Source organism: Leuciscus leuciscus (assembly GCF_965113295.1).
Source record: "Leuciscus leuciscus genome assembly, chromosome: 12".
Classification (NCBI taxonomy): domain Eukaryota; kingdom Metazoa; phylum Chordata; class Actinopteri; order Cypriniformes; family Leuciscidae; genus Leuciscus; species Leuciscus leuciscus.
The window spans coordinates 12,248,061-12,275,950 of record NC_138736.1 but is presented as its reverse complement, the minus strand read 5'-3'; the positions used below and the strand labels follow the sequence as shown (position 1 = coordinate 12,275,950).

Sequence of the window (27,890 nt, the reverse complement as noted above, 5' to 3'; positions counted from 1 at the left end):
CAACTGTGCAGCCTGCAAAAGCTCAGTGTCACTAACTAGAGAATTATTCTCTTCAATAAGTAGCAAATGAGCTGCTCTTAAATCCAGACGTTTGCTATCTTTCTATGGAGATTTCTCTTTGAAAGGACTTTGGAGGTAAAGAATAGGATAAGCTTGGATTGCGGGAGGGGAATACATTGCTCATTCTGAAATCATTTCAAACTGCTCGTGTGAAATGTGGATCCTGATCATATGACACACATAAGAGTCGACTGCTGGCTTTCATATGTAAGCTGATTTGTAAGATTATGGCTGTGTTCAGAAGAGCATACATGTTGATTTTCTGTTCGCATGTGATTCTAATCAAAAGATGTACAGGTCATAATTCACCCCAAAATCATTTGAAATGCATATGAAATAAGAAATTAATTTTTCATGACCATCAAGATTTCCTTCCCCCTCAAAATTGATTCTGATCCCAATTGCTTCCTGATGTATTACGATAAAATTTTAATTTAATATAGGAATAATCCATTAATAATTAATTTAATATAGGAATAATCCATTAATAATTAAAGGCAGTATAAAAAAAAATACTACCATGCACACTACCATTCAAAAGTTTAGGTTGGCAAGATTTAAGTCACTGAACTGTACAGACAAAAATAGTTAAACTGTAATATTGTCAAATATTACAAATTAAAATAACTTTTTTTATTTTTGAATGTATTTTAAAATGTAATATATTCCTGTGATGACAAAGCTGTATTTTTCTCCAGTCTTCAGCGTCACATGATCCTTCAGAAATCATTCAATGCTGATTTGCTGCTCAATAAAAACATTTCTTATATTATCAATGTTGAAAACAGTTGTGCTGCTTAATATTTTTGTAGAAACCAAAATTCTTTGAATAGAAAGTTCAAAAGAACAGCATTTATTTGAAGACTTGTAACTTTATAAATGTCTTTTTTTTTTTTTTGTCACTTTTTTGATCAATTTAACACACCCTTGCTTAATAAAAATCTTCCTAACACTTAATATTGAACGGTAGCATTCAATTTTTTATTTATTTTTTCATTCATTTTATTCACACTTGGGGGTAAATGTGCTTAATTTGAAAGAAACCCTTTTAAAATAGGTTAAATATTAAGATATTATACATTTCGTATTTCTTTCTTTAGATTTCGGGGTAAAATACAACCTAGACATGTTCAACACAGTGTAAACACTGCAATGAATGAAGAATTGATCTTCCATTTCCAGAGTGATGAATGAACCAGCTGTGATTTTTAACATCTCATTCTTCACTATTTGAAAAAGACATATTTCCATAAATTGGAAAGCAAGCAGTAAGTGCAGTAAGCAGTACACTAGAATTCCCCTCTAAACACAGCCCACATCTGTTCATTGTGGCACTTGTGTCTATTTCACATGAAATTATCATTATAATCTGAATGAAAGTGCTGCCAGTTAATACAAGACACAAAACCTCAGTACGTGTCTGAACAGAAAACACGTTGCCGGTCCTCTCTGGTTTAAGCCAGTCCTCGCACCCAACCTTCTGTTCTTCTGCGTAAGCCGCTCAGACAGAATATTGATATGAGCCATTTTTCACCCAGCAGTCTGTCTGAGCTCTCTTCCCCATGGCCAAGGTTAATTAGCAGTCATTAAAGAAGAAATATACGCTTTCCTCCTCTGGCGGGAATGAAAAACGAAGGTGCGGGTGACTCGTAGACGGCTGCGGAGTGAGAGGACAGTCCGTTAGGCTGTCGCCATGGTGACAGAGATGAGGAGGTAATGGTCACCAATGCGGAATTGTTTAATTGTTCTGAGATACCTTCAGGTGGCTTTCAACACGCTTGATTAATGGTGCAATCCATCCCAACATTGAGAGCTTCTGAATATAAATGGCGAGCCAACCTGGAGCCTCATGTCCTCAGAGTAATAGAAGTCTTAACTTTGCTTTTACATTCTTCTATGCGTTTGAAAAATGAGATGGGTCTGTTTCAATACCACTGCTCTTTGTGTACCCATATAGGTTGGTTTTAAGAATAATGGAAGGTTTTGTTCTTCAGATCAGATACTAACAGTCTAATTCACGTCCTTGAAGAATGCGTACAGTCTGTAACCTCATTAAAGTCGAACTGTTGCAGTGTCATTGAATTGAACTCAGATCATGTAGAGTCCCAAATGACCAATGGCTGAGGGAATCAATGTTTTCTAGACCTCTGACCTCCATTCCCACTCTTCATTCCTGACACACGAGGACTTCTTCAGTTTGCCCGGGAGTCTAGCCGATAAGGACGATATAGACCATCAGACAGATCTGGTCTTGCGTATAGTTTGCTTAAACTGTCAAAAAGAACATTTCTTATAATTCTAAATTAGAAGGAATTTAAAGTCAACATGAAACGGGACCATGTTACTTTTTTTAATGTGACCACTGTTGATCTTTTCAACCAAATTACGGAAGAAAATCTTTGTTACAAAGTTTTTTTTTTTTATGATTTTCATCTACTATAGTGAAGAAGTGATAAAATGTGCATTGTGTTGATAATTAAATGATTCATTTTGAACTGCTGACGAAAATGACAAGAAAAATGGCGCAGAATATTACCAATTGACTAATAATGATTTTGAAGAAGACAAATCTTAGAAAAATCTAAGTTAGTAATTTCAGTGAGAATGAAAGGGGTAAACAGAAAGTTGGTTGGTGAGGCAATCATCTATGGAAGCTTGTTTCCGCCACAGAATAAATCATAAAAGGATAATTGCAACTTTTTATCTCACAATTCTGACTTTTTTTGCAGAATTGCGAGATATAAACTTGCAATACTGACTTTTGTTCTTGCAATTGCGAGTTAACATCTCGCAATTTTTACTTTTTTTGTTGAATTGCGAGATATAAACTTGCAATTGTGAGTTATAAAGTCAGAATTGTTGGATATAAACTTGCAATTGTGAGTTATAAAGTCAGAATTGCTGGATATACAGGTAAACTCACAATTGCAAAAAATAAAGTCCGAATTGTGAGCTATAAACTCACAATTCTGACTTTTTTTTTTCCTGTTGTGATATAAAATATCTTAAATAACTTTTTTTTTTTTTTTTATTCAGTGGTGGAAACAAGCTTCCATAATCATCTGATGATCATATATGGAAAGTTTGTATATTTGGTACAAATTTTGCAATTCTCTTCGCATCCTAAAATGTAATTTATTTGGAAATTACAAGTCATTTAAAAGTTTTTAAATTAATATATCTGAAAAATTACTACATTTTGAATGCTATTTTAATCAAAAGACAAAAACCCTGACCAACAAAAAATACATTTTCTTTTAATTACAGAGTACTGCATATTATGTGGAAGAAGAAAAAAGATATTGTAGTGATGAATTAAGAACTCATTTCCACAAAATATATTAATATGTGGCCATGTTTTACTAATTTGTTCCCTTGTCTTCATTTAATTAAACTGTGAACATGATTGAACTAAAGCGAGGAAACTAATTAATATATTGTGGAAACAAATTCTTGTAATCCTCCCTCATGTAATGTGCGGTGCTGCATAAAAATTTACATTGAAGGCGACATGTTAAAAAAGATATTGAACCAGGGGAAAAAAATGAAGGTTGGGAAAATCAATTGAGAACTCAATAGGTCGCAAAAACAATGGTCTCAATTTATAACTTTTTTTTTTCTTCCCCGTTTGAATAACAGAGGAATCATTCACGATAAAACACAAGAAAGATGTAGTATGAAAGTTAATAGGGTCAGTTTTGATTTCATGTTGACTTTAAGACTGAACTTTTTAAAGGGACGGTAATCCAGAAAAGCCTGTGGGGAAAAAGGCACCCAACTCTATATCTTAGCGGCACATAAAAGCGGTAAATTGCCATACTCATGCTGAATATGCTAATGAATGTAATATGAAGACCAAAATAGCAATCACTGTACAGTAATGTGCTCATTAGAGACGACAAGCTGTTGATTTACTTGAGACAAACAAGCGATTAAATAGGTTTTCTATCACTATTATAATATGGAGCTCTTCATCAATCTCGGATGTGCAGTTCGGTCTGAACGGTGTGATTGAGCCGCAGGTGGGTGAATCTGATCTGATCTGGTCCATCATCCTCCTATGGATGTTTTCCTGAATGCCCTGAGAGCAAGAGTGCTGAGAAGAAAGATCCTACCGCACCAATTACACCACATCAAATTACCTAGACGGTGCGTGATTGGCTGCTGGAGGGCGGATAATGGAGTAAAGAAAACAAAACAAATCTAGAGGTGTGAAAAGAAAGAACCTTCAGGTGGTTCAGAGCTGAATATGACGGTGAGCTCTTCCTTCTTTTTCACAACACAGCTTCCTGGTTTATTTAAGGTTTATGCGGGGTGGCAGGTTTCTCCTTATCTCTGCGAGTCTACACAGGAGCCAAAGACACTCCTAGTGGCACGACGTCTCTGGTCTTCCAGCTCACAGCAGGGTTTGAGTCCTTCAGCTGAGGCAGCTGTAGATCGAAACTCAACAACTCGCTTCAAACGGCTGAAACTTCCAGCATTGCAGTTCTGGAACCATCCTGTCCATTTCATCCTCAAGTTTGTCTCAATGTCCCAAACAGACAAGCACCAAAGAGTTCATGTTGGTCGATGGGAATACTTAAAGGTTGTTCTGATTGAGGATGAGAGGTGGGCTTCACAACTTTGTGATTTGATGGCTTACTTGTTTTGTCTCAGAGCACTTTTGGGAAGACGAAACAAAATGAGAGTTAAAAGACCAAAAGATTTGCATTTCCTCAAGGAATTACTACTAGTGCTTGCAAGGCAGCAAAAGAACAATGTTCAAGCTTTAGGCTAGCTTATTATCTTATTGTCAGTCAGCTAAACACAGGAATCAATACACACACTCTGTTCCAAAATCTAGTAAACTGCCTAATAAGCCACTATTTTAAGGCACCATACACTTAGAAATAAAGGTAAGGTGATTTTCACAGTGATGGCATTTCCAGCTAACAGTTCTTAAAAGAACCAATTTTGTCCCAACATTTTAATAATCTAAAGAACCTTTTCCCACTATTACTTGTGGAAATTAAAGGTTTAATGGATGTTGAAGGCTTTTCATGGAACCATTGATGTTGGTCTACTGCTCAATAACGCAAATACAGTTCTAAAAGATATAGGCAGCATAATTATATTAGCATTGCATGTATCCTTTGTAAAGAAGGCAATCCCAGAATGCATTGTGACTGATGAACAATCCTACAAATCCAAGATGCCAGACAAAGTGAGAGTAATGCTAATTATAAACATTTATTTAATTCTTAAAAGATAGCTACAAATATTTTAATATGATTAAAAATTAACTATTTATATAACTGTCATTCCGTGTTATGTATATTTATTCTTATTAGATTATAATGCCATTAGCTTAGCAACATGCTAACGTCAAATTCTATTGAATTCAATTGTGATGCTGCATCCTACTTCGCCTACTTATACGTCTCCCTAGAAGTATGTACATGTAACGGACGTAGGCCAGTAAGAGCTGTGCGTTTAAACCTCACTTCCCTGGCCTCAAGAGGTGCGCTAACGACTGACTCGCGAGAGGCTGCGCTCTTTAGCGTCCTCCCACATCTGCCATGTTTGTAGTTTTTTAACATATATTCGTATTTGTAGTTCTGAACCGAATCCTCCTCCAAAGCACAATGGCTTGTGCGCAATATTAGCCATTAGAGTATGCATGGTTCCACACTTCGAAAAATCTACCAGAAATAGTAGACCATCTAGAAAATATTGGCACACTCTTTTCAACATACTATGCTTTAGGACACACTTATTTTAGTCTCACATACTATTTAGGATGTATAATATGCACATTGTGATGCAGGGATAGTCAAGTCTCTCGTGTGCGTCACAAAAGGAGTGCTATTTCTATTACTTACAGATTTGCTGTCTATGAAGAGCAGTCACTTATTAGGTTGCATATCAGTTAGCATGCTGCCACAGAAGGCAGTAGGCAGCGAGAAAGCTAACTAGCTTTTGGAACAGAGCCACTTTGCTAAAATAATTAAATGTTGTATATGCAAATAAAACGAAATCATACAATAATTGCAACTCATTATGCTAATAGATGTGAGGAAGTTGACCACTTGCAGTTTGGTATGCAAATATTGATGACATCATTGCTGGAGTTTTTCAATCTTTAATTCTAAACAAAAATATTAATTATAGTAAATTTATGCATACACTACCATTTAAACGTTTGGGTAAAATAAATTATTTTGACAGAATTCTTATGCAAGTCTTATGCTCACCAAAGAAGCATTTATTTTTTTATCAAGTAAAAATGGTTTACTGTAAAAACAGTAATATTTGAAATATTATAACATTTTAAAATAAATGTTTTCTTTTTGATAATGTTTGAAAATGTAATGAATTCCTGTGTTTTTCAGCATCATTACTCCAGTTTTCAGTGTCACATGACCCTTAAGAAATCATTCAAAATGCTGATTTGGTGCTCAAGAAATATTTCCTATTATTATCAGTTGAAATAAATGTGTTTTTTTTTTTTTGGAAACCACATTTGTTTCAGGATTCTTTTATGAATAACAGTTCAGCATTTATTTAAAACAGAAATCTTTTGTAACATTATAAATGTCTTTAAAAAACTCTTAATAACCCCAAACTTTAGAAAATGGTAGTGTATATTATATAAAATTAGAAAAAAGGATGTTTATATATATATATATATATATATTTTTTTTTTTTTTTTTTAAAAGGATAGCACACATGAGACTGAATGTACAGTAAGCAGTGTTTGGTTTAGCGGATTAGAACAAACCTGAACTAGAATGAGAAATGTCAATACAGCGCTGCCTTGCAAGTACTTTACATTTTCCCATGTTTTTAAGCATGGGAACATGGTTTGTATTAGAAAAGCAAACAATGAAACATATCTTAAATACTACAAAACAACAAAAGACCAAACCTAGTCCTTAAACTTAACTTAGATATGTTACACTTTCGATTAAGTCAAGCAAGCACACAATCAACCAACATACCTGTCCTGAGGCTAAAGCCTATTATTGCCGACAGGGGAAGGCTGAATTAGACCTTGCTGCGCAGTAGTCCCCCCGTAGGGTGCTCTGGAGTACTGCACTCTGAAGAGTTCTTGGCTTTGTCCTTGTTATTGTTGGGCTCGTTGTCTTTGATGATGTCATACTGGCGGCAGAACAGAGCTATCACACCTGTGCACAAATGAAAGAGGGTTCGGAGAGTTGAAGACAGGATGGGAGAGTGGTGGTGATGGATGAGACATTGTCGAAAGAAGGAAAGGAAAAAATGCAATGATGGATTGCAGCATGATTCTGCCCCAAATAATAACATGCAAATTAAATCTGGACTAGAACAGGATGATGAGCTGCACTGCGGCCTTGAGTTAAGTTGTGCTAGTACTGTCCTGTCTGATGATTTATTCCCCAGTCTTCTAAAAGACTTGACGTGGATTATAAAAAGATAAGGAAAGCCTCTATAAGACCCAATCATAACTTTAGATACGCTCTTGTCTTTTCTCCATTCTAGCATGACCACATTTATGACCACAGACTAGAGAACTTTTAATAGCAATTAATGACAATTTTATCAAAACCCATTATTTGCAAATATAGACGCGAAGAGTTAGAAATGTCATGCAACTAAATTTAAATGTTTAATGTGAATTAACTGTATACATACACACACACACACACACACACACACACACACACACACACACACACACACACTCACAAACACAATATTCAGTTATTCAACTTTATTCTAAAAAGATATAGTTACAAACTTGTAATCATATCTGAATGTTTATGAACTACTGATATGTTAAGCATTTTGTAATCTTAATGACTTTTAACATTAATGACTTTTTCATAAAAGTAATTATAAGTGTTACTGTAACTTAAATCAAATGGGAATTGCAAAAACATTCCTCACTTTGAGCAAAAAATAAAATCATAGCAGCGAGAACTTAAAACTATAAAAAACATAGTAAAAAAATATATTTTCTGATGTGGAAATGGTAATATTTATAGCTTTTATAATTTTTTATAATAAAATTAATCATTTCAGAATATTTGTTAGAATAATATTAGAATATTTTTTTATTAAATACAATTTTAACAAAATAAGAGGGATCATACAAAATGCATGTTATTTTTTATTTAGTACTGTCCTGAATACGATAATTTACATAAAAGATGTTTACATATAGTCCACAAGAAATAGCTGAAAATAATTGCTGCATTTATAAAAATGACCCCGATCAAAAGTTTACATACCCTTGATTCTTAATACTGAGTGTCATTACCTGGATGATGTTTTTGTGATGGTTGTTCTTGAGTCTCTTGTTTGTCCTGAGCAGTTAAACTGCCCAATGTTCTTAAGAAAAATGCTTTTGGTCCTGCAAATTCTTCAGTTTTACAGCATCTTTTGCATATTTGAACCCTTTCCAGCAGTGACTGTATGATTTTGAGATCCATCTTTTCACACTGAGGACAATTGAGGGACTCAAACACAACTATTAAAAAAGGTTCAAACATTCACTGATGCTCCAGAAGGAAACACGACGCATTAAGAGTCGGGGGGTGAAAACTTTTTGAATTTGAAGATCACGGTAAATTGTACTTAATTTGTCTTCCGGGAAACATGCAAGTATCTTCTGTTGCTTCCAAAGAGCCGTTAAAAAAAAAGAAAAGAAAAAAAGAAGATATTTAAACAAAATATGAAAAAAATTTGACATTCTATCCTGTTTTTATAATAATAAAAAACGTTTATAAATTCAGCTATTTTTTGTCTTGTGGACTATAACATATTTTATGTAAAATATTGTATTCAGGACAGTACTAAATAAATAATAGCCTGCATTTTATATGATCCCTCTTATTATGTTAAAATTATTCACATTTTCACAGATTCTGCAAGGGGTTCACAAACTTTCAAGCATCACTTTGTATATATATGAAGAGTTCAGATGCAAAAGCCTCTAAATGCCATCTGAAATTTTCTTCTAGAATGATCATTTTTATCAAGCTCGTATATTTAAATTCAATAACTTCACTTAAAAGGCAATGAAGATTACCTATTAATTATCATTTAAGTGAAATTACTGAACTTAAATATACAAGCTTGATAAAAATGATCATTCTACAAGAAAATTTCAGATGGCATTTAGAGGCTTTTGCATCTGAACTCTTCATATATATATAAATGATCAAATGTTGACTAGAGAAATTCACATTGGCTATTTCCAAATATATACAGTATATTGCTGTGTGAATGTAGCCAATGTGAATTTCTCCAGTCAACATTTGATTTGTGTCTGATTGGTCAAACTGTTTGATCATTGGTCACATTCTGACCTGCCCACATGACGAGAACCACCACAATGATAATGAGCTCTCCAGCCCTGAGCTGGGCGGCCTGGCCAACCTCCTCCATGGTCACTTCATCTGTGTGGATTCAAACAAACACAGTTCATTCACTCATATAGCCAGAAAACAAGCACACTTCTGTAGTTATCAAAGCACAGGCACCGTGAAAACACGCAAAACCACAGTAGAATTATTTAAGGAATTAAAAGCATTTTTGAGGGTTATTTAATTAGCCTCAAGAGGATATAAAGCGGAGCCTAAAGCAAACCATCTTCTCCGCATCAGATATATTTATTATTTATGTTTCATGTCAAAAAATCCCAATTCAACTCATAAAACCCAAGTCGAAGCGGATGACTGTGAGGATCACTTCGGGGTTGCGCTCTCCTCTCACTGGGAGAAGACCTCAGGGGTCACTTTCTTGACTGAAGATTTAAAGTGTCTTCTAATTAAAGCCTGGTTATTTAAAAGAAACTGTACGTAGCGCTCTGGTCTATGTTCACTGATTAACCGCAGAGGGAAAAGCCAAGTTCTTCAACGTCCTTCTTATCTGAAGGAGCAGAAGAGTTGTGCTTCATAATGACTGCAGGGAGAAGTTACACTCGTCTCTTTGTGCGCCTCTTCTTTCTTTGAAGAAAAACTCGATACCCTTTAGGTGAAACTGAAAGGCGCTTGAGTGCAGGGGAAAAGTTGAGGCAGTTTTCAGCTCACCATCAACATCAATACAAAAACCAACACGAAGCCACCCTGAAGCGATGGAGAGGGGAGGCCAGCGGAGAGAAAGATTAACTGTCTGTGTTCATTAGCTGCTCTGGTATTTAGTGAAGTGTGATGGTGATCACTTAATTACAGTGTACCTTGAGCATTAATGCCTGATGATTAAACTGTTTTTTTGTAAACGCTCCTGCTATCCAACTGACACATGCGTCAGCTAAAAATTATCCATCTGTAAACTATACTCTCTGCTGCGCCTAAGCACAATTCTACCCCTGATCCATCACGAATGGCATTAGTGCAGAGTTAACAGATTTAAGATGGATCCTGAAAAAGAGAACTTTATAGCTTAATGAATATGACACTAGAGCGTCCTTTAAATACAATAATAGATTAATCTACAGGCCAGTTTGTAATTTTTATTTTTACAGTGAGTCCCAAAAGTCAGAGATCACTTGTGAAAAATATTATCAAAATACATTTTTATATAAAAAAAATCAATAATAATTATGTATTTTTATATTTTATATTATCAGCATAATAATTATATATTTTTTTTAATAGATTGAAATATTTTGTTTAGAATTTTGCTCAAATAAAATGGAAGGAAGACCATCTGACCTAGAAATAGTTCAGAATATAAAATATTTCGGTAACATTTTACAATAAGGTTTCATTTGTTACAACTAACTATGAGCAATACATTCGTAACTGTATTTGTTCATCTTTGTTAACATTAGTTCATAAAAATACAGCTATTCATTGTTTCTTCATGTTACTTCACAGTGCATTAACTAATTAACAAATACAACTTTAATTTTAATAATGTATTAGTAAATTTTGATTTACTAATGTACTAATGAACTAATGTTGTTAAATGATGTTTACTAATTAAACCTTATTGTAAAGTGTTACCAATTTCAAATTCATTTTATAACATAACTTTTCTTTGTTTTAAATTGGTTACAATACTAAAATATTATTCATTTTTAATTACATTTTCAATTATTCCGTTTTTTTTTACCCCACTGTATTTTATACTGTATAATATTTAACGGTATTTTAATATTGTACTATATTGAGTGACATAAATGTTGTTTAGTTGTCAAAATGCCAAAATCAATATCTTGAGAGCAGGGCACATATACAAAATATATTAATATCTTTTTTTCTTTCTTTTTTTTTTGTTTTTTTTTGTTATACTCTACTGCTTAAAAGTTTGGGGTCAGTGTGATTTTTGTATATTTTTTTGGAAAAAGAAGAATTTAATACTTTTATTCTGCAAGGATAAGAAGTAAAGAAAATAAAGACATTTATAATGTTACAAAATATTCATATTTCAAATAAATGCTGCTCTTTTGAACGCTCTAAACATCCTAAAGAATCCTGGAAAAATGTATCACGGTTTATGTAACACATGTATAATAATGATAAATGTTTCTTGAGGAGAAAATCAGCATATTAGAAGGATATCTGAAGGATCATGTGACACTGAAGACTGAAGAAATGATGCTGAAAATATTCCATCACAGAAATAAATTACATTTTAAAACACATTAAAATGGACAACAGTCATTTTAAATTATAAAAAAATATATTTCACAATATTACTGTTTTTACTGTATTTTTCCGTAAGAGACTTCTTTCAAAAACATTAAAAAATATATATTACTGACCCCAAACATTTGAACAGTAGTGTACATGATAGCAAATTAGATAAATGTATTGCTTATTTTTCACATTTTTTATGAGAACCATTCTTTGAAACTAAATAATAGTTGCTTTTTTTTTCAAAAACATAGATGTAAGATGAAGAGGTATCATTTGACATTTTACTAATGTCTGAGGTTACACCTCACTGACAACTCCTGCCCTGACTCTAACCTGCACAACTGATGGTTTGACACTAAATGTCATCAACACAGTCCAGTGCCAAGGACTGACACTCACCCATAAAATGGCAAGTGTTTCAGGAACACAATCCTCCCCGGCAGATGTTTGTCCAAGTAAGTAGGTCATCGAAATGCATTACACAACATGAAAATTGGCTGTTTTGTGTGTTGCTCTAGATAAGACAAGCTCCTTAAAAGAAAACGCATTGGTAAAACGCACAAAAGTGAGCACTTCATGCACTGAATTATGACACAACACCATTTTTAGAGCGGTTGTATAACCACCTCCCTGCTGTGGCTTTTTTTCCCTCTACGGAAATTATTTGACCGTTAGTCATCTTTCAAACGAATCTATTTTTTCAACTGTGCAAAGATATCAGTATTGTATCTCTGTATATAATCATTTATATAAGCTAATGACTAAGCTAAATTAAGCTAAAGATTCTGTCATCATTCATCATGTTGTTCTTCTGAATGTGTGTGGCTTTCTTTCTTTCTTTCTTGAAACATTAAGTAGACATTTTATTTATATATATACTAGTCAGTTTTTAATACAATTGCAATAAATGGATGAAGTTTAAATCATTCAGACCAGTTTTGTGAACTGGATCAATCTATTCACTGAAAGATCTTACCCAAAAGGAATGATCTGTTCGTGAATCAGACTTTGCAATTTCTCTACTCAACACACCACAAAGAACTACTGCTGACATCAAAATGTTCAGTCAATAATGAAGTGAATTTCATCTTTATTCTAGTTTTCTCTGGTATTATCAGTACCTGTACTCCTCTGAACAATTTTAAACTTTGTATTTCAGCATTTCACGTTACTGCCTCCTTAGTGTGAATCGCTTTGTTTTATTCCTTATTTGTAAGTCACTTTGGATAAAAGCATCATCTTAATGAGTATCACTGGCTTCAGAAGACTTGGAATATAGTGCATGAGGAATATAACTACTTTTAGGATATTTTGGAGCTGTACATACCAGTCCTTATCCACTTTTATTATATTCACCAGCATATTCTTCCAAAAAGAAAAAAGAAAAACTTTTGTTTTTCCACAGAGGAAAGTAGTCATACAGATTTGGAACGGCATGAGGTTGAGTAAATTATGACACAATTAATGGTCCTGCAAGATATAATGTTGAAATTACAAGAAATGACATTTACATTTATGCATTTGGCAGACGCTTTTATCCAAAGCGACTTACATTGCATTATCCTATACATTTATACATAGGTATGTGCAATCCCCTGGGATCGAACCCACAACCTTGCGTTGTTAACGCAATGCTCTTACCACTGAGCTACAGGAAAGACATTGTGAATATGCTAAATAAATTTGCAGTTGCAAGATGTTAACTCTTAAGATGCTTTTACTTTAAGTACTTTAGTACTTTAAGATGCAATTTCCAAAATAATCCTCTGAAGTGCTTCAAAAAATATTATGGTACTATTATGGTATTGTGGATTATTTTGTCCCCAAAAAAAATTGCTTTCGGTAGTTACCTGGGCTTTTTGAGGCTAGTTTCTCTGACTCTTTGGGAGTGCGGAACAGAACAGGTTCACTCAGGGGGCTGGTGCCGCTCATGCTAATGGACTGCACATGCACAATGTACTCTGTGTCTTCCTCCAAGTCCCATAATGCACATGAACGAGTGGTGGTGTTCACTTCCTGGATGAATCGCAGCATACGAACGTCCTTCTTCTATAAACATCAAATTTAGAAAGAAATAATTAGATTGAGAGGCTTATGCTAATAATCCAAGGATAAATGTGGTTGATGCCACAGACATGTAAGTCAACATGAAATCAAAATTCATCCTATTAACTTTTTCAAATGCATGTTCCTGGTCTAATTGTGAATAATTCATCAGTGTATGTAATTCCAGAGATAAAAAAAATCCATTGTAATATATAATCAGTATGTAATATTTTGCTCTGTGTCTACAACAACTTTCCTCTTTGGTTGATGTCACCAAGTCCTCTTATTTTCACCACTCCGTCCAGGTGTCATGGGGAGAGTGGCTTTAACAAAGCGCACGACGATGGAGAGTTCACAATAGTCCTTTTATTAAACAAAATCCAAGAGAAACACGCAGGAGAATAACTAGGAAATAACTTAAAACCACAACGCAACACATAAACGCATAACTCAACACATAAGTGCAAACAAGACCGAACACTGAACAGAAAGAACTCAGGGCTTAAATACATGGGGAGAAGTAATCAGCAAAACAGAACACAGGCAAATGGGAACAGGGAAAATAACAACAAAACACAAGAAACTTAACATAACCCTGACATTACACCCCCGCTCCGGAAAGGCGCATACTAGCGACGTAACTATAATTAATAGTCCAACTCAGGAGGACGTGGATCAGGTGAATGGAAAGAATCTGGAAGAGAGGACGGTTCGAGAGACCAAGGCGGTGATGATGGTGGGAGGAGCCAGGAGCAGGAGGAGCCTGGCGGGGACCCAGACCACAGCCAGTACGAAGGCCCATGGAGGAAACTTAGCAGGTTTAACCAGGGGGATGACAGACAGAGACGGAGTCAATGGAAGTGAAGACCCAGGTGGAGCCAAAGAGATGATGGGGCAAAGTAACACAGATGGCTCTGAAGACCTAGGTGGAGCCACAGTGACGAGCTTCCGAGGTGGAGCCAGGGTGCCAGAGCACTGAGGTGGAGCCGGTAAGACTGAGGACCAAGACGGAGCTGTAGGGAAAGCGGAGCCGTAGGGGTGCAGGGACAAAGTGCAGCTGAAGGCCTGGAAGTCTGTGGCGCAGGAAGTGAGACGACTGATCAAGGTGGAGCCTAAGGGAAAAGGGAGCCCGGTGAAGCCTTAAGGATGCCGGTCCTAGGTGGAGCCGAGGGAGGGAGAAGCCAAGGTGGAGCCAACTGGTCGACAAGCCGAGGTGTAGTGATGGGCTCTGTGGCTGAAGGCGGAGCCAGGGAATCCTCTTTGCTAGGTGGAGCTGGTGACCGGAAGATCTGGTGACGTCCTCCTCGGGGCAGATGGTGCAAAGGCAAACAGTCTTCTGTCATGGGGTGTGTGGCCGTATACGCGCACAATGATGTAGAGTTCACAATAGTCCTTTTATTCAACAAAATCCAAGAGAAACATGCAGGAAAATAACTAGGAAATAACTTACAACCACAACACATAAATGCAAACGAGACCAAACACTGAACAGAAAGAACACAGAGCTTAAATACATGGGGAGAGGTAATCAGCAAAACAGAAATAGGTGTGTGTAACTAATTAACAAACAAGGAAACTAACTAGGAAAACAGAACTCAGGCAAACAAGAACAGGGAGAATAAAAACAAAACACAAGAAATTAAATATAACCCTGACACCAAGCTATCTTTCTTTCTTTTTTGAAAGATAAAATGGGTAATTTGTGGTCAAATTCAATTTGAAAGCCATTATTTGTAACATTTAATGAAAAAAAATTGTGCTTAGTTTAATTTATTCCAGAACATAATCACTTTTGTGTTCTATGTATTTATTAACTTCACATTAAAGAAAAAAATTTGTAGCAAACCTCACCCCCAATACAATCTCATGAATCTCCAGATATAGTTTATCTTTCATTCCTCTGTCTGCTCTGTTTGTGCATGTATCTTTTACCGTTTCACTCAGAAAATGAGAGAAAGGAAAAATAGTTCCTATCCAATATAACTATTTGGTAATACCAAATAGTATTTTTTTTTTCCACTTCAAAGCTTATGAGCATTAATTTGTTAAAAATGAACACCTGACTGAAAAATATATGTGATTATCTACCCTCTTGATACAGCATCAATATCAAAAATTAATAGTACTTTAAGATTGATCCATCTGTTTCACTCATGTATTTTAGTAAAAAAGATATCAAATGCTGTTTAATGTTTACTTTAATAATGTCTTATTCACTAAAGACCCGCATAGATGATGTCATTGTCGGAACAGATTTATAGTGTGCACTAATAAACAGTGCTATCACCGCAATTCTTAGTGAAATCATCCCATAGTTGTGATAAGTGGCATGAGAAATTCATGAGGAGATAAAATTAACACACACACACACACACACACACACACACACACACTGCAGAAACTCTGTCTTGCTCAGTTTGGTGACAAGCTGTAATGGCTTTGTACTCCAGCAGATGGTCACTGCGGTCCTTATTACTGAGGTCTCCACAGTGACTGCTTTCCTCAAATCTGCACACACACACTAATGCATGCACGCATAAAACATTTACAGAAGCTCAAGGCCATCTAAAATATCAACAGCATGTGCCCTCGAAGAGGAAGCAGACCAGTCTACATTGACACATAACCAATATGCTTACACAAGCATTCCTCCATGATATTGCCTCATTAAACTTGAGTTATGAGGTGATTTCCCCCTGTTTTGCACATGTAAGGACTCGAAATGGACCATTAACTGGTTCAGTACCTGCTGGGTGATGGCAAACCCAATAACTGGGTCTCCCTCCAGAATCTCCCATGTCACTATCGCCGAGTTCCCCTCCAGTGCTTTGATGGTCACATTGAGCGGAGCAGATAAACTGTCTGAGGAGACACAAAAAAAGACATAAAGGGATAAAAGGTACTGATGTGACATACTGCAAGACCTCTCTCATTTTATAGTCCCTCATTTATGCACAAGAACATTAAGACTGCACAAAATGCGAGTGTTTGTCGAACTATGCTATTTGCTAGGGTGTAATGTTGTGTGTACTTTGCAACAGCAAAGATAATTTTTGCTCATTTTCCTAATGAAACTTAAAAGGATGTAAAACAAAATAAATTGTCGAAACGATAATGATTATTTTGTTTCACCTCCTCACTGTGTATTATGACAATAATAACTGAATTGGACCAGTCACAGTCATTTGTGATAATAACTGATTCTGAATAACCATTTAATTTAATAATTTAACATACATGGCAGGGATATATATATATATTAACTTATTTACAACTCATAAGACGTCACAGAAAATGCATGTCTGCAGCAAGACCCATCCTGGTTATGATGTTGTGAAAATATTTACCAAACAAATGATTCATTCTGTCTCGTTTAACGTCTTTGTTATGTCATTCTCTAGCTATTTTGTCTAATACCGAAATGATAAGTGAGGTTTGGCTAATGGAAATGTAACAGTGTTACAATGAGTAACACTACATCAGTGTTACTCATTGTAACTTAGCGTTACCTCATGAGGCTCGCAAAGCTTTAATTTGTGGCTCGCACGGCGGTAAATAATAAGGTGATCATGCAGTCACTACCGATATTTCATAAAAACATTAAAAACAAGTAGGACTATAACATAACCCATTACAAACTCAAAGTGTCAGCTCTATTATAAATAATTTCGATCGGATTGAAAGGGGTGGTTTATCAAGAGAACATGTAAACACTTGATCGATTGAAAACAGAAACAGAAAGGACGACGTATGACGCGCTGAACGAGCTGTTCTCCTGATGAATACAGTGTCGTAAATGAGTGTCCTGTCATTCTATAATTCTCCTTTCACTCAGCATCTATGAAGTGAAGCAGGACAATGGCTCACCAGTCCTGGTTCCAGATTCTCATCCACAGACGACTGGTTTTGGGCCTTTATACTGCGTGATAAATAGCCTACAAACAGCACGGCACACCGGTTCATATGTTCATAGTCTCCAAATTATGACCAGAATTGGATAAATATTAAGTCTGCTGTTTAAAACAAAAAAAGAACCAATATAGGACAATGGTTAAGCGACAACAGCAGCGGGAAACTTTGTATATTTGTGCAGTGTGCACATGTCAAAAAATCTATTCCGATTTGAATCTTTTGACTTATAAATGCGCACATCAACCCGATCATGTATCACATCACGATGTTTAGCGTTCACGTGAACTACAATACATTCAGATTCATCAATCGGACTGAATTCAGTCCGATTGAAACAAAAGTTGTGCATGTAAACACATTATCTTCGGAGTTTACAGTCATGCCGGTCTTTCCAGCTCTTTAACGCTGCAAGCATGTGCTCTTGGATGGTTAGATAGGCTACATGATGGGCTAATGTTGAAAAAAATAACTTAAGGTCATTCTGGGATGAATATACACTCACCTAAAGGATTATTAGGGACACCTGTTCAATTTCTCATTAATGCAATTATCTAATCAACCAATCACATGGCAGTTGCTTCAATGCATTTAGGGGTGTGGTCCGGGTCAAGACAATCTCCTGAACTCCAAACTGAATGTCAGAATGGGAAAGAAAGGTGATTTAAGCAATTTTGAGCGTGGCATGGTTGTTGGTGCCAGACGGGCCGGTCTGAGTATTTCACAATCTGCTCAGTTACTGGGATTTTCACGCACAACCATTTCTAGGGTTTACAAAGAATGGTGTGAAAAGGGAAAAACATCCAGTATGCGGCAGTCCTGTGGGCGAAAATGCCTTGTTGATGCTAGAGGTCAGAGGAGAATGGGCCGACTGATTCAAGCTGATAGAAGAGCAACTTTGACTGAAATAACCACTCGTTACAACCGAGGTATGCAGCAAAGCATTTGTGAAGCCACAACACGCACAACCTTGAGGCGGATGGGCTACAACAGCAGAAGACCCCACCGGGTACCACTCATCTCCACTACAAATAGGAAAAAGAGGCTACAATTTGCACGAGCTCACCAAAATTGGACAGTTTAAGACTGGAAAAATGTTGCCTGGTCTGATGAGTCTCGATTTCTGTTGAGACATTCAGATGGTAGAGTCAGAATTTGGCGTAAACAGAATGAGAACATGGATCCATCATGCCTTGTTACCACTGTGCAGGCTGGTGGTGGTGGCGCAATGGATAAGACACATGCCTTTGGTGTGAGAGACCCGGGTTCGAATCCACTGTGAGACACCAATGTGTCCCTGAGCAAGACACTTAACCCTTAGTTGCTCCAGAGGCGTGCGACCTCTGACATATATAGCAATTGTAAGTCGCTTTGTATAAAAGCGTCAGCTAAATGAATAAATGTAAATGTAAATGTAAATGTGTAATGGTGTGGGGGATGTTTTCTTGGCACACTTTAGGCCCCTTAGTGCCAATTGGGCATCGTTTAAATGCCACGGCCTACCTGAGCATTGTTTCTGACCATGTCCATCCCTTTATGACCACCATGTACCCATCCTCTGATGGCTACTTCCAGCAGGATAATGCACCATGTCACAAAGCTCGAATCATTTCAAATTGGTTTCTTGAACATGACAATGAGTTCACTGTACTAAAATGGCCCCAACAGTCACCAGATCTCAACCCAATAGAGCATCTTTGGGATGTGGTGGAACGGGAGCTTCGTGCCCTGGATGTGCATCCCACAAATCTCCATCAACTGCAAGATGCTATCCTATCAATATGGGCCAACATTTCTAAAGAATGCTTTCAGCACCTTGTTGAATCAATGCCACGTAGAATTAAGGCAGTTCTGAAGGCGAAAGGGGGTCAAAGTATTAGTATGGTGTTCCTAATAATCCTTTAGGTGAGTGTATTCTGGAAATCCTGCTTTTTTGTCATTAAGGGAAATCAACTTGTCTCAGTTACAAATTTGACTGGCAAATGATGGTAAATAATTTTTTTTAGTTTTTTTTTTACCTTTTTGTATTTATTGCATTGCATATTGTATGTTCAGGGGTGACAGATTGATAAGCAGACATGGCATTTATGACTGGATGTAACTTTTTATACTTTGCGGTAAAAATGGCTCTCCTACTGACTTTGTCCTATCAGTGCGGCTCTCATGAAAAAAATAGTGAAGACCCACTGCTCTAGATCAATATTTCCACTGCTCTTTACTTTTATTTACTGTGTGGGAGCTCTTAGATTGCTATCTGAACCAGCCTCTTTGTCTTTGATGGTCATCAAACAAAGAAAATGGCCTGGCACAGCCTAGAGTACACAAAGCCAGCCGCTGTTTGGCCATTGGGCATTTTGTTCATGAATTAAATGAAATGTTTTGCAACGAAGATGTCAGAAGTTGTGTTGTATGTCATCACTTGTCAGAATGATACTATGCTGTTGCTTAAATTGGTGCATGAAGTTCTAATCATCAGTAATGTTTGTTGACTGCAGAGTGAAATGGTTGTCTGGTTAACGTCATCCATCACAATGTAACAAATTCACACCCTGCAGATGGGAAATTGTGTATGTAAAAGTGATGACAGACAGAGAAAGCCAGTCATCCCTGAGGACACAATATGTTTCCCACTGGGCAGGATGTGTTTGGAACAATCATACATCACAATTTAAATAGGGGAGGAATGTAACATGCATTCAGAAACATATATTGAATTAATTCCCGGAATTCATGGTTCGAGAAATCTTGTTGTGCAAAAGGTTAGTTCACTTAAAATGTAAATTTAAACATGAAAATATAAAAATAAAAGATCATTCAAAATATGAATAAATAATAATAGTATATAAATAATACTAAAATATCACTGGTATGTTGAAATTAGAAATATCTTAGTGTAAGGAACAAGCCAATATTTAAATTACTTACACAGTGACGTTAAGTTTGAATATGCTCAAGTTTGACAATTTTCAGTGAATAACAACTTCTCTTTCTCACATGACTTCAGAAGACTCTAGTATAGTGTATAAAGTTGTATGAACCACTTTTATTTTGCTTTATTGAGGTCTTATTTTAAGCTCCTGTTTCTATGGAAAAGAGCAGCATGAACTGCTAAACTTCTCCTTTTGGTTTGGAAGAAAGGCATTAGGGTTTAGAATGACATGAGGGTTACATTTCATATTTGGGTAACTATTCCTTTAAAAGTGTTTCAATGTTTCCAGTTATAAATTCGGAGAAAATAAAATCAAGCCTTTTGTAGGTTGACCGTGAGAGTATTTGTGAAAAAAAATGGGTAAAAATCCTTATTATTCTATTCAGTATCGCTCAAGTTACACACTTCACCTTTAATGAATGGATGTGTTTTATAATTTGCCTTTTGTTTGGATATTTTCCAAAAGTCTTCAACACCAGCGCTTCACCTAATTAAGCCTTTTAATTAAGCCTTCTTAAAAACTAAGGTCAAGCTGCCTTGAATATACATTTTTTACCACCACTGAAGAGTTGAGGTGTCATACATGATGTTAACACATACAGTGCGTTAATGTTACCTCAGGACAGGCAGAAGACGTTCATTCAGTCTTTCTGGATCCCATCGGTAGGTAATGGGCTTCATGTGAATGTTCTATAGGTCCTTGGCCTTCAGCCAGACACCAAACCTAAAGTGTATTAGCCTGTCCGCGGAGACAAACGTGTTTTGAATGTATAGACTTTCAAGGCATTCAACTCAATCGGCAATCTTGCAATGAGCACTGCTTAGGAAAACTGGCCCTTTGGAAAAGTTAATTTGATTCATTTTTCAACATGTCACATTGAACTCATGCATGTTTGCTAGTCGCCCTTGTAGGAAGCAAGAGTTTTTTCGTTCTGGTTGTCTTGTGTCTGAGGATTGTGCAGTCTGGCGGGCAGCCGCATTACCTAGACCAGCAGCCCTGATTTAGGGAGCCAAGGCTGTGAGGTGAATCTCTTGGCTTGGCTTGACTGCGTCCTCTGTCCCTGGACATGGCAGTCCTCGTAAATATTAAGCTTAGCACTGCTGTCCCACAGGAAGCCTTAGAGGGATATTTATCGGGGTAAGTTTTGGTCAGGAGCTGAAGCTCTGTCACATTGTAAATAGTAGCATGAAGCTAATTGGACGGAGAGGTTGCCATTTAGTTTCAGAGTAAATGCAAAGATTTTTGGTTTGTTTATATAAGGCCATCAGGTACTGTAGCTTTTTAAAATCAGATCATGAGTCTGGGGAAAAAAATGGAAACTAGCAGCTTAAACCAAATGTTTCATTATTTCACTGACCTGTGAAAATATTTCTTAATATAGGCTACAGTAATTTAGCAAAGCTCCCTTATGGAGAGTAAAAACCGAGCCTCTGATAAACAATTCAGTGATGACAGGAGGCAGTTTTGCCTGAAGTCTATAAGTGGTTTCACAGCTCAGGCTGACCTCCAGACTGAGAATATTAAACCCTTGAGATTAAAATCCCAGTCTCTGATCCACACACCCATGGCCTGTCTTGAACTCAGAGGAAGCGATGCAAACTGCTCTCCTCCAGCATCTAATAACAACTTAGCTCGGAGTCTGCACTCCACCTGACCGCCTCTTATTTTCAGATATTCTTGACAGTACTCTTGTGTGAGAGTAATATCACGCAGTGAGAATCCACCATGCTAATTTTATGCGTAACGTGTTTGTACCGTGCCTCAGAGGCAATATTATTTTGTCAAGAGGCTAACATAGCATAATCAGAAAGAGCTTCATTTTTTGTAACAGTTATACAGCATTTTCTCCAACATAAAATATATTTTGAATTAATTGCATGCCATTTAGCAACACAAGTCATCCAGCTTTTAGTGATATTCTAATATCGATCAAGCTTATTGCAATGTGCAATAAGTGTCTCATACCAGCCACCGAGCGAACGCACAGAGTAACATTATAACATAACTTTCAACACATTCAAATGTATTTTTTTTTGTATGATTGTTTTGACCAAGTAAACAGTACTGCGTTAGCCCACAACTTTAATTTGTCAAATAAAGTGACCCGTATATGAGTAATAATTCAGTACTTGCACAGTTGCGTTATTTCATTAGAACTAGATAAAATAATGTCAATTTAAGTGATCGAACGTTACTAACAAAGTTTATGTTCAGGGAAGAAGGAGGCGGACATTAAACTTAACTTTTATCGTAAAATAAACATGAAAGGAGCGGCAGTGGCCAACTGTGGCATATAAGCATCATAAAAACAGCATTTATTAGCTGTTCATTTACCTTTCTATTCATCAAATCAAAGAATCCTTGAACAAATGTATCAAAACCTGTTTTCAACATTGATGACCATTATTAATAATAGAGCATCAATAATAACTGATCATTATTGAGCACCAAATCAGCATACTATGATTAGTTATGAGTAGTTATTTTACATTGTTATAATATTTTTGCAATATTTCTCAAATAAATGCAGCCTTGGTGTGCATAAAAGACAAAAACATTAAGAAGTCTTATTTATTTCCAGTTTTTTGCTTTGTAATTATGGTGTATAGAGTGCAGACTGATGTGAAAAAAAGTCATTTAAAGCAGTTTAGCATAAGGCTGCAACATAAACATAATTTCACAAGATAAACGGCTTTGAGTCTGACCTGAGCACCATAACTCAATGTATTAATATCCTGTGCACTAACTACTGCATCCCAGCTCTAAACCAATGAGCAATTCAGGCTTCATGTGCCTCACCAAAATACACTTAAGACAAATAACAAACAATATATTGAATTCTATTGCCTGCCTATATTTTAGGGATCTGACATCCCTAGTCTTAATGCATCAAACACAGAATCTCAGAGTGATAAACTGATAGATTTGCTCTAATATTCAATGCACAGGGGCGATTGGCCCCGCTAAACAATATCAGACTCATAACATATTCGCAATGTCCTCCCGTAGCTTTGATGAGACGCCTGACACTGTCAGATGAAACAAACATGCGAGAGCTCGGAGCGAGGAACTCCGCGTTGCACATTGCGTGGGCACCTCTGCCTTTCATCACAAGCGTCATAACAAAATACAACAGGCCTGTAATAAGACTAAACCATCATGCAGCCTTAAAGTTGATCAGTTATTCTCCGACATGTTTGTTTCACCTGCTTCCTCTTGCTTCTCTGTATTAGAAAGGGTGTTTGAAACCGTGTTCTTTTCATAATGGTGTGGAAATGTCACTGGCTCTCTTCATTAATATTCCTCCGTCCTGCATCACTGCCAATGCCTCAGCATAAAGAAGTATGGACAGAGGCTTTGTTGCTTCTCTAGACAACATAAAAGAGAAAAGCAGATTGAAAATGGTTCGGTGTGCTTTATTAGTGTCTGTTTGTGTGTGTTGTCTATTACAGTTAATCTGTACATAATGTTACACATTAGCAGCTCAGAACAGCATTGTAATGTAGCACACGCTGCGCTCTTATTTCAACAAGATATATGGATTGGCCATATCACTTCACAGCATCTTTTTTTGATAAAAGAGCCTTTGTTGTGTATTTCTACACTATTGCAATTTTCAGATTGTCAAAACAGGTGCTGCTGATGTGCAATAGTAGACTGTTCTAGCAGACTGCCCTCCTTTACCAAACTACTGTTATAGAATCAACTCACAAGTGCCTTCCTCTAGAAAACCATGCATTTCAAGTCACCATGATTTCAAAATTAAAAATGAGTATTTTTATGGAATATCGCAATGTTTATTATAAATGCTTTATCTGTGCACATCATTATTATTTTTGATGTGCCCTCGTAATTTTTAATCAAAGAACTTCCCCTCCCTCTTGCAGCGACCTCTCTTCTCTTCTCTGATGATGTGTTCACTGGTGCAAGGGCAACAAAAACCTGTCACTCAAATGAGATCACAGCAATAGCAAACCACAATGATCCAATCAGTTCCCGGAGCACAAAATCAAGTCCCGCCCTACATTTTTTCTTGTTCGAAAAGCCATTTCCCTTGGATATACGTCACAATAGGGAAGAAACTTCCATTTCATGCCGACTTCAATGGTGCATGCCATTTGTCCTCCGAGGTGGGAAAGTCTTCGTCCCCAATAGGAACTTTTGAGTGGAATGCCTCCTCAAGTCGGAGTTGTGACTGGGAAACTCGTTGGAAGCGCAACGACCCCGACTTCAGAATCCAATACTCAGTGCATCAACCAATGTGAAGCAGTAGCATTGCTTATTAGCACTTCTGTTTGTCTGTGTCTCAATAAATTCAGTGGTGCACACAGTGCTTTCCAACCTCTAATGGTGGACATGATACTTCGGTATTATCTGTGCAAAATACTGCTTTTTTATGTGTTTGTATTCCAATAGGAATCTACAATAGGTTCTTCTGCAACGAAGGCTTGCCTGGACGCATCCATCTTAGATTTCTGACCTGTTAACTGGAACGTGGTCAACTCGGGTTTGACGTCATTCCCAGTTACGACATCCCGGTAACACTTTAGTTTAGGGTCCAATTCTCACTATTAGGTTGCTTATTAGCATGCATATTACTAGGATATTGGCTGTTTATTGTTACTTATAAAGCACATATGAATGCCTTATTCAGCATCACCATATTCTACATCCACTTAACAACTACCTTACTAACCATTAATAAGCAGTAATTAGGCAAAAGTCGTAGATAATAGTTAGTTAATAGTGAGAAGTGGACCCTAATCTAAAGTGTGACCGACATCCCTCCTCTGAGGTAAATGAACGCATGCAGTCCTATAGGTTTCTTGATGGCTATTATTACTGATACACCGATTTATCATCAGATTAATGTCATTTTGTTTTGATCATTTAAAAACAGCTAATGATCAGAGCCTATTATGTCTTGGTAAGAAAAAAAGGGTGGAATGGGGTACGTTTTTTTTTTTTTTATCTAATGTTACACACATAAATTTCGAGCAACGCAACATTCAATGCCCTCATCCATTAAATCGTCAACAAATCTGTCTACATTGTAAAATAATCACAATAATAGTGCTTATTTGGTGTTATGCATCCACATAAAGCAAGCAGCATGACATCTAGCAAACTCGGAGTAATTTCAAATTGCTGCCAATAGGCTACTTTTCACTTTTATCCTTTTTAGGTGTCAGGTGATCCACTCATTTTCATGCAACCACAAAAAGCAGGAGTGAAACTTAAAACACACACGCCATGTGAATCAAAATGCTTAAAACATACTCATTAAGACTAGTAATTGTTATGAATATTTAAATGTACATTTGCCTAAAAAGCTTTTTAATGTTTTTAGTTTCAGTGTTTCTGCGAACTGACACTTAGGCTACTTGAATTTAAAAAGATGAATTTGCATCTTTACATTGGTCATTCAAAAGTACTGGCACTTTATATATCTCAGGTTACATATTGGGGTGGTAGTGGCGCAGTGGATAAGACACATGCCTTTGGTGTGAGAGACCCGGGTTCGAATCCACTGTGAGACACCAATGTGTCCCTGAGCAAGACACTTAACCCCTAGTTGCTCCAGAGGCGTGTGACCTCTGACATATATAGCAATTGTAAGTCGCTTTGGATAAAAAGCGTCAGCTAAATGAATAAATGTAAATGTAAATATATTGAGAAACTGAGTTATACAGCACTTTTAAAAAGGTAAATTATCATTGTAAATCCTTTCCAAGCTGTTTAACTAACAGTATCTTAAAGCAAGTTAACAGCTGAACCATCCAACAAACGATATTGCATGTTGTTATCTGCACAAACATTTTTGTATAAGTGAAACCAGCTATTGTTTTATAGGTTTAAAAAATTAAAATAAGCAGAATTCCATATTTATTAGATTATATATAGGCCAGAGAAGAAAAAAAAGCATACTAATACAAAACATTGATTGGCTATTAAATAATATACTGCTTAGAAAGGTTAAATTAATGGAGAAAGATAAATGCAAATACAATTGAAGGGGGTGAATTTGTGACCTTGACAAAGTAATCATTATTCTGCTGTAGTTATTTAGCTGTAGCCTACTAGTTATCAGATCATAAGCCATTAAACAAATGAATTCAGTAGCCTACTAATATATAATGTGTCTGCATGCATCCAGACACATGCCCTAAATCCCAGAGCTCTCAATTGTGATGTGCGTTCAAACTGTAATCTCTGTCTACCGACCAGGTTTCTACTGTCTCTGTGAACAGAATCAATTAGGATCACATGAATTGTTCACAGCATTTACATGCAGTCTGAATGAACAGTGTAAACCCACGAGCGGCTTGTGCTTCCCAATGAAGGGCTGAACAGGTAGTAGCGCATCATTTATTCATCTCATACCCGCAATCTGTCTGTTCTCTGTCAGTGTGAACATATCAGAATGCTTTTTAACTATGCATATTGTTTGTAATATTAAGATAAAACAGTTGCCATTCTGTTTAATCATGCAAAAATAGTGTAACAGGGTTTCGTGTCTTTTTCTATTTCTAGCGCAAAAGCCCAATAATGACCATATATAAAAAAAATAACATTCCTGTCTAAATAAATATAATCACGCAAACTTACCGGCGTTAACCGAGGAAACGGAGATATAAGCCAAAAACAACAATAACAGCGCAGCGCACGAGCCTTCAATTCCCCACATCCTTCAAGGAATTCTTTACATTCTGTACGGAAGACGTTGAATCCCATTTACTCACACGATTTTTAAACTTATAAGTCGGCGTCTATGTGTTTAACGTTGACGACTGGTGGCCGTCTTTATTCCCGCATCAGTCCAGAACAGCACTGGATCTAAACTCCGTACTTGCCGCAGAAAGTCGACATGAGAAGACTGTCTGAGCCCATTGGACGGCATTTGTCACTATTAACAATGGGGCATAATGTATTCTTCCTCCAGGGGGCGCTCGGTGGCTCACAAAGCCTAATTTCTCAATTAAACCGCATTCAAATTTTAGTTCATTAAGAACATTTCCAAGTTTTTTTTTTTAAATCTATAAATTCCAAATATTCTATAAATATTCTATATCTGTCATATAACGGAGGTCAGTAACAGCAACTGCTGTAAAAAGGCTAAATAAAATACCTTATCCTGTAATCACAAGCGATTGTGATTGGCCCGCCCTAATATCGCTGAGTAAAGTAACAGGCTCCTCGTGACAACGCTGTCCAAGTTCCAGCGGTGATATGGATGATAATTTACACCCGAATAAAGACACTTGACGATCTTCAAAGTAGAAAAATAATTGAAATTGAAGAATAAGACGGTACTTAGACCTTTAGGGGGTCTAAA

The 27,890-nt window shown here is 36.5% G+C and overlaps 1 protein-coding gene across 2 annotated transcripts; it reads right to left on the bottom strand.

The window, feature by feature from the left end:
• Nucleotides 1-526: 526 nt before the first annotated feature.
• Nucleotides 527-27,440, bottom strand: fndc5b (fibronectin type III domain containing 5b). Of its 2 annotated transcripts, XM_082185328.1 has the most exons (7): nucleotides 27,164-27,440; nucleotides 23,761-23,922; nucleotides 16,462-16,577; nucleotides 13,520-13,718; nucleotides 9,393-9,482; nucleotides 7,041-7,226; nucleotides 527-4,720 (listed from the first exon to the last, which is right to left on the bottom strand). In XM_082185328.1, exons 4-6 carry the CDS (start codon nucleotides 13,701-13,703, stop codon nucleotides 7,087-7,089), a joined length of 414 nt encoding a protein of 137 aa, XP_082041454.1. In that variant the 5' UTR covers nucleotides 13,704-13,718; nucleotides 16,462-16,577; nucleotides 23,761-23,922; nucleotides 27,164-27,440; the 3' UTR covers nucleotides 527-4,720; nucleotides 7,041-7,086. The 2 variants fall into 2 exon arrangements, with proteins under 2 accessions (XP_082041454.1, XP_082041453.1); XM_082185327.1 differs by lacking the exon at nucleotides 23,761-23,922 and having other exon boundaries at nucleotides 27,164-27,439.
• Between the last annotated feature and the right edge of the window lie 450 nt (nucleotides 27,441-27,890).

What these genes read in the sequence shown, in the direction of transcription:
- fndc5b (XM_082185327.1), bottom strand. Translation starts at nt 27,242, where the DNA reads ATGTGGGGAATTGAAGGCTCGTGCGCTGCGCTGTTATTGTTGTTTTTG. An exon ending in GGTTTGCCATCACCCAGCAG is followed by an intron (nt 13,719 to 16,461) that starts GTACTGAACCAG and finishes TGATGTTTATAG; the next exon opens with AAGAAGGACGTTCGTATGCT. An exon ending in GGTTCTCGTCATGTGGGCAG is followed by an intron (nt 7,227 to 9,392) that starts GTCAGAATGTGA and finishes ATTTGTGCACAG; the next exon opens with GTGTGATAGCTCTGTTCTGC.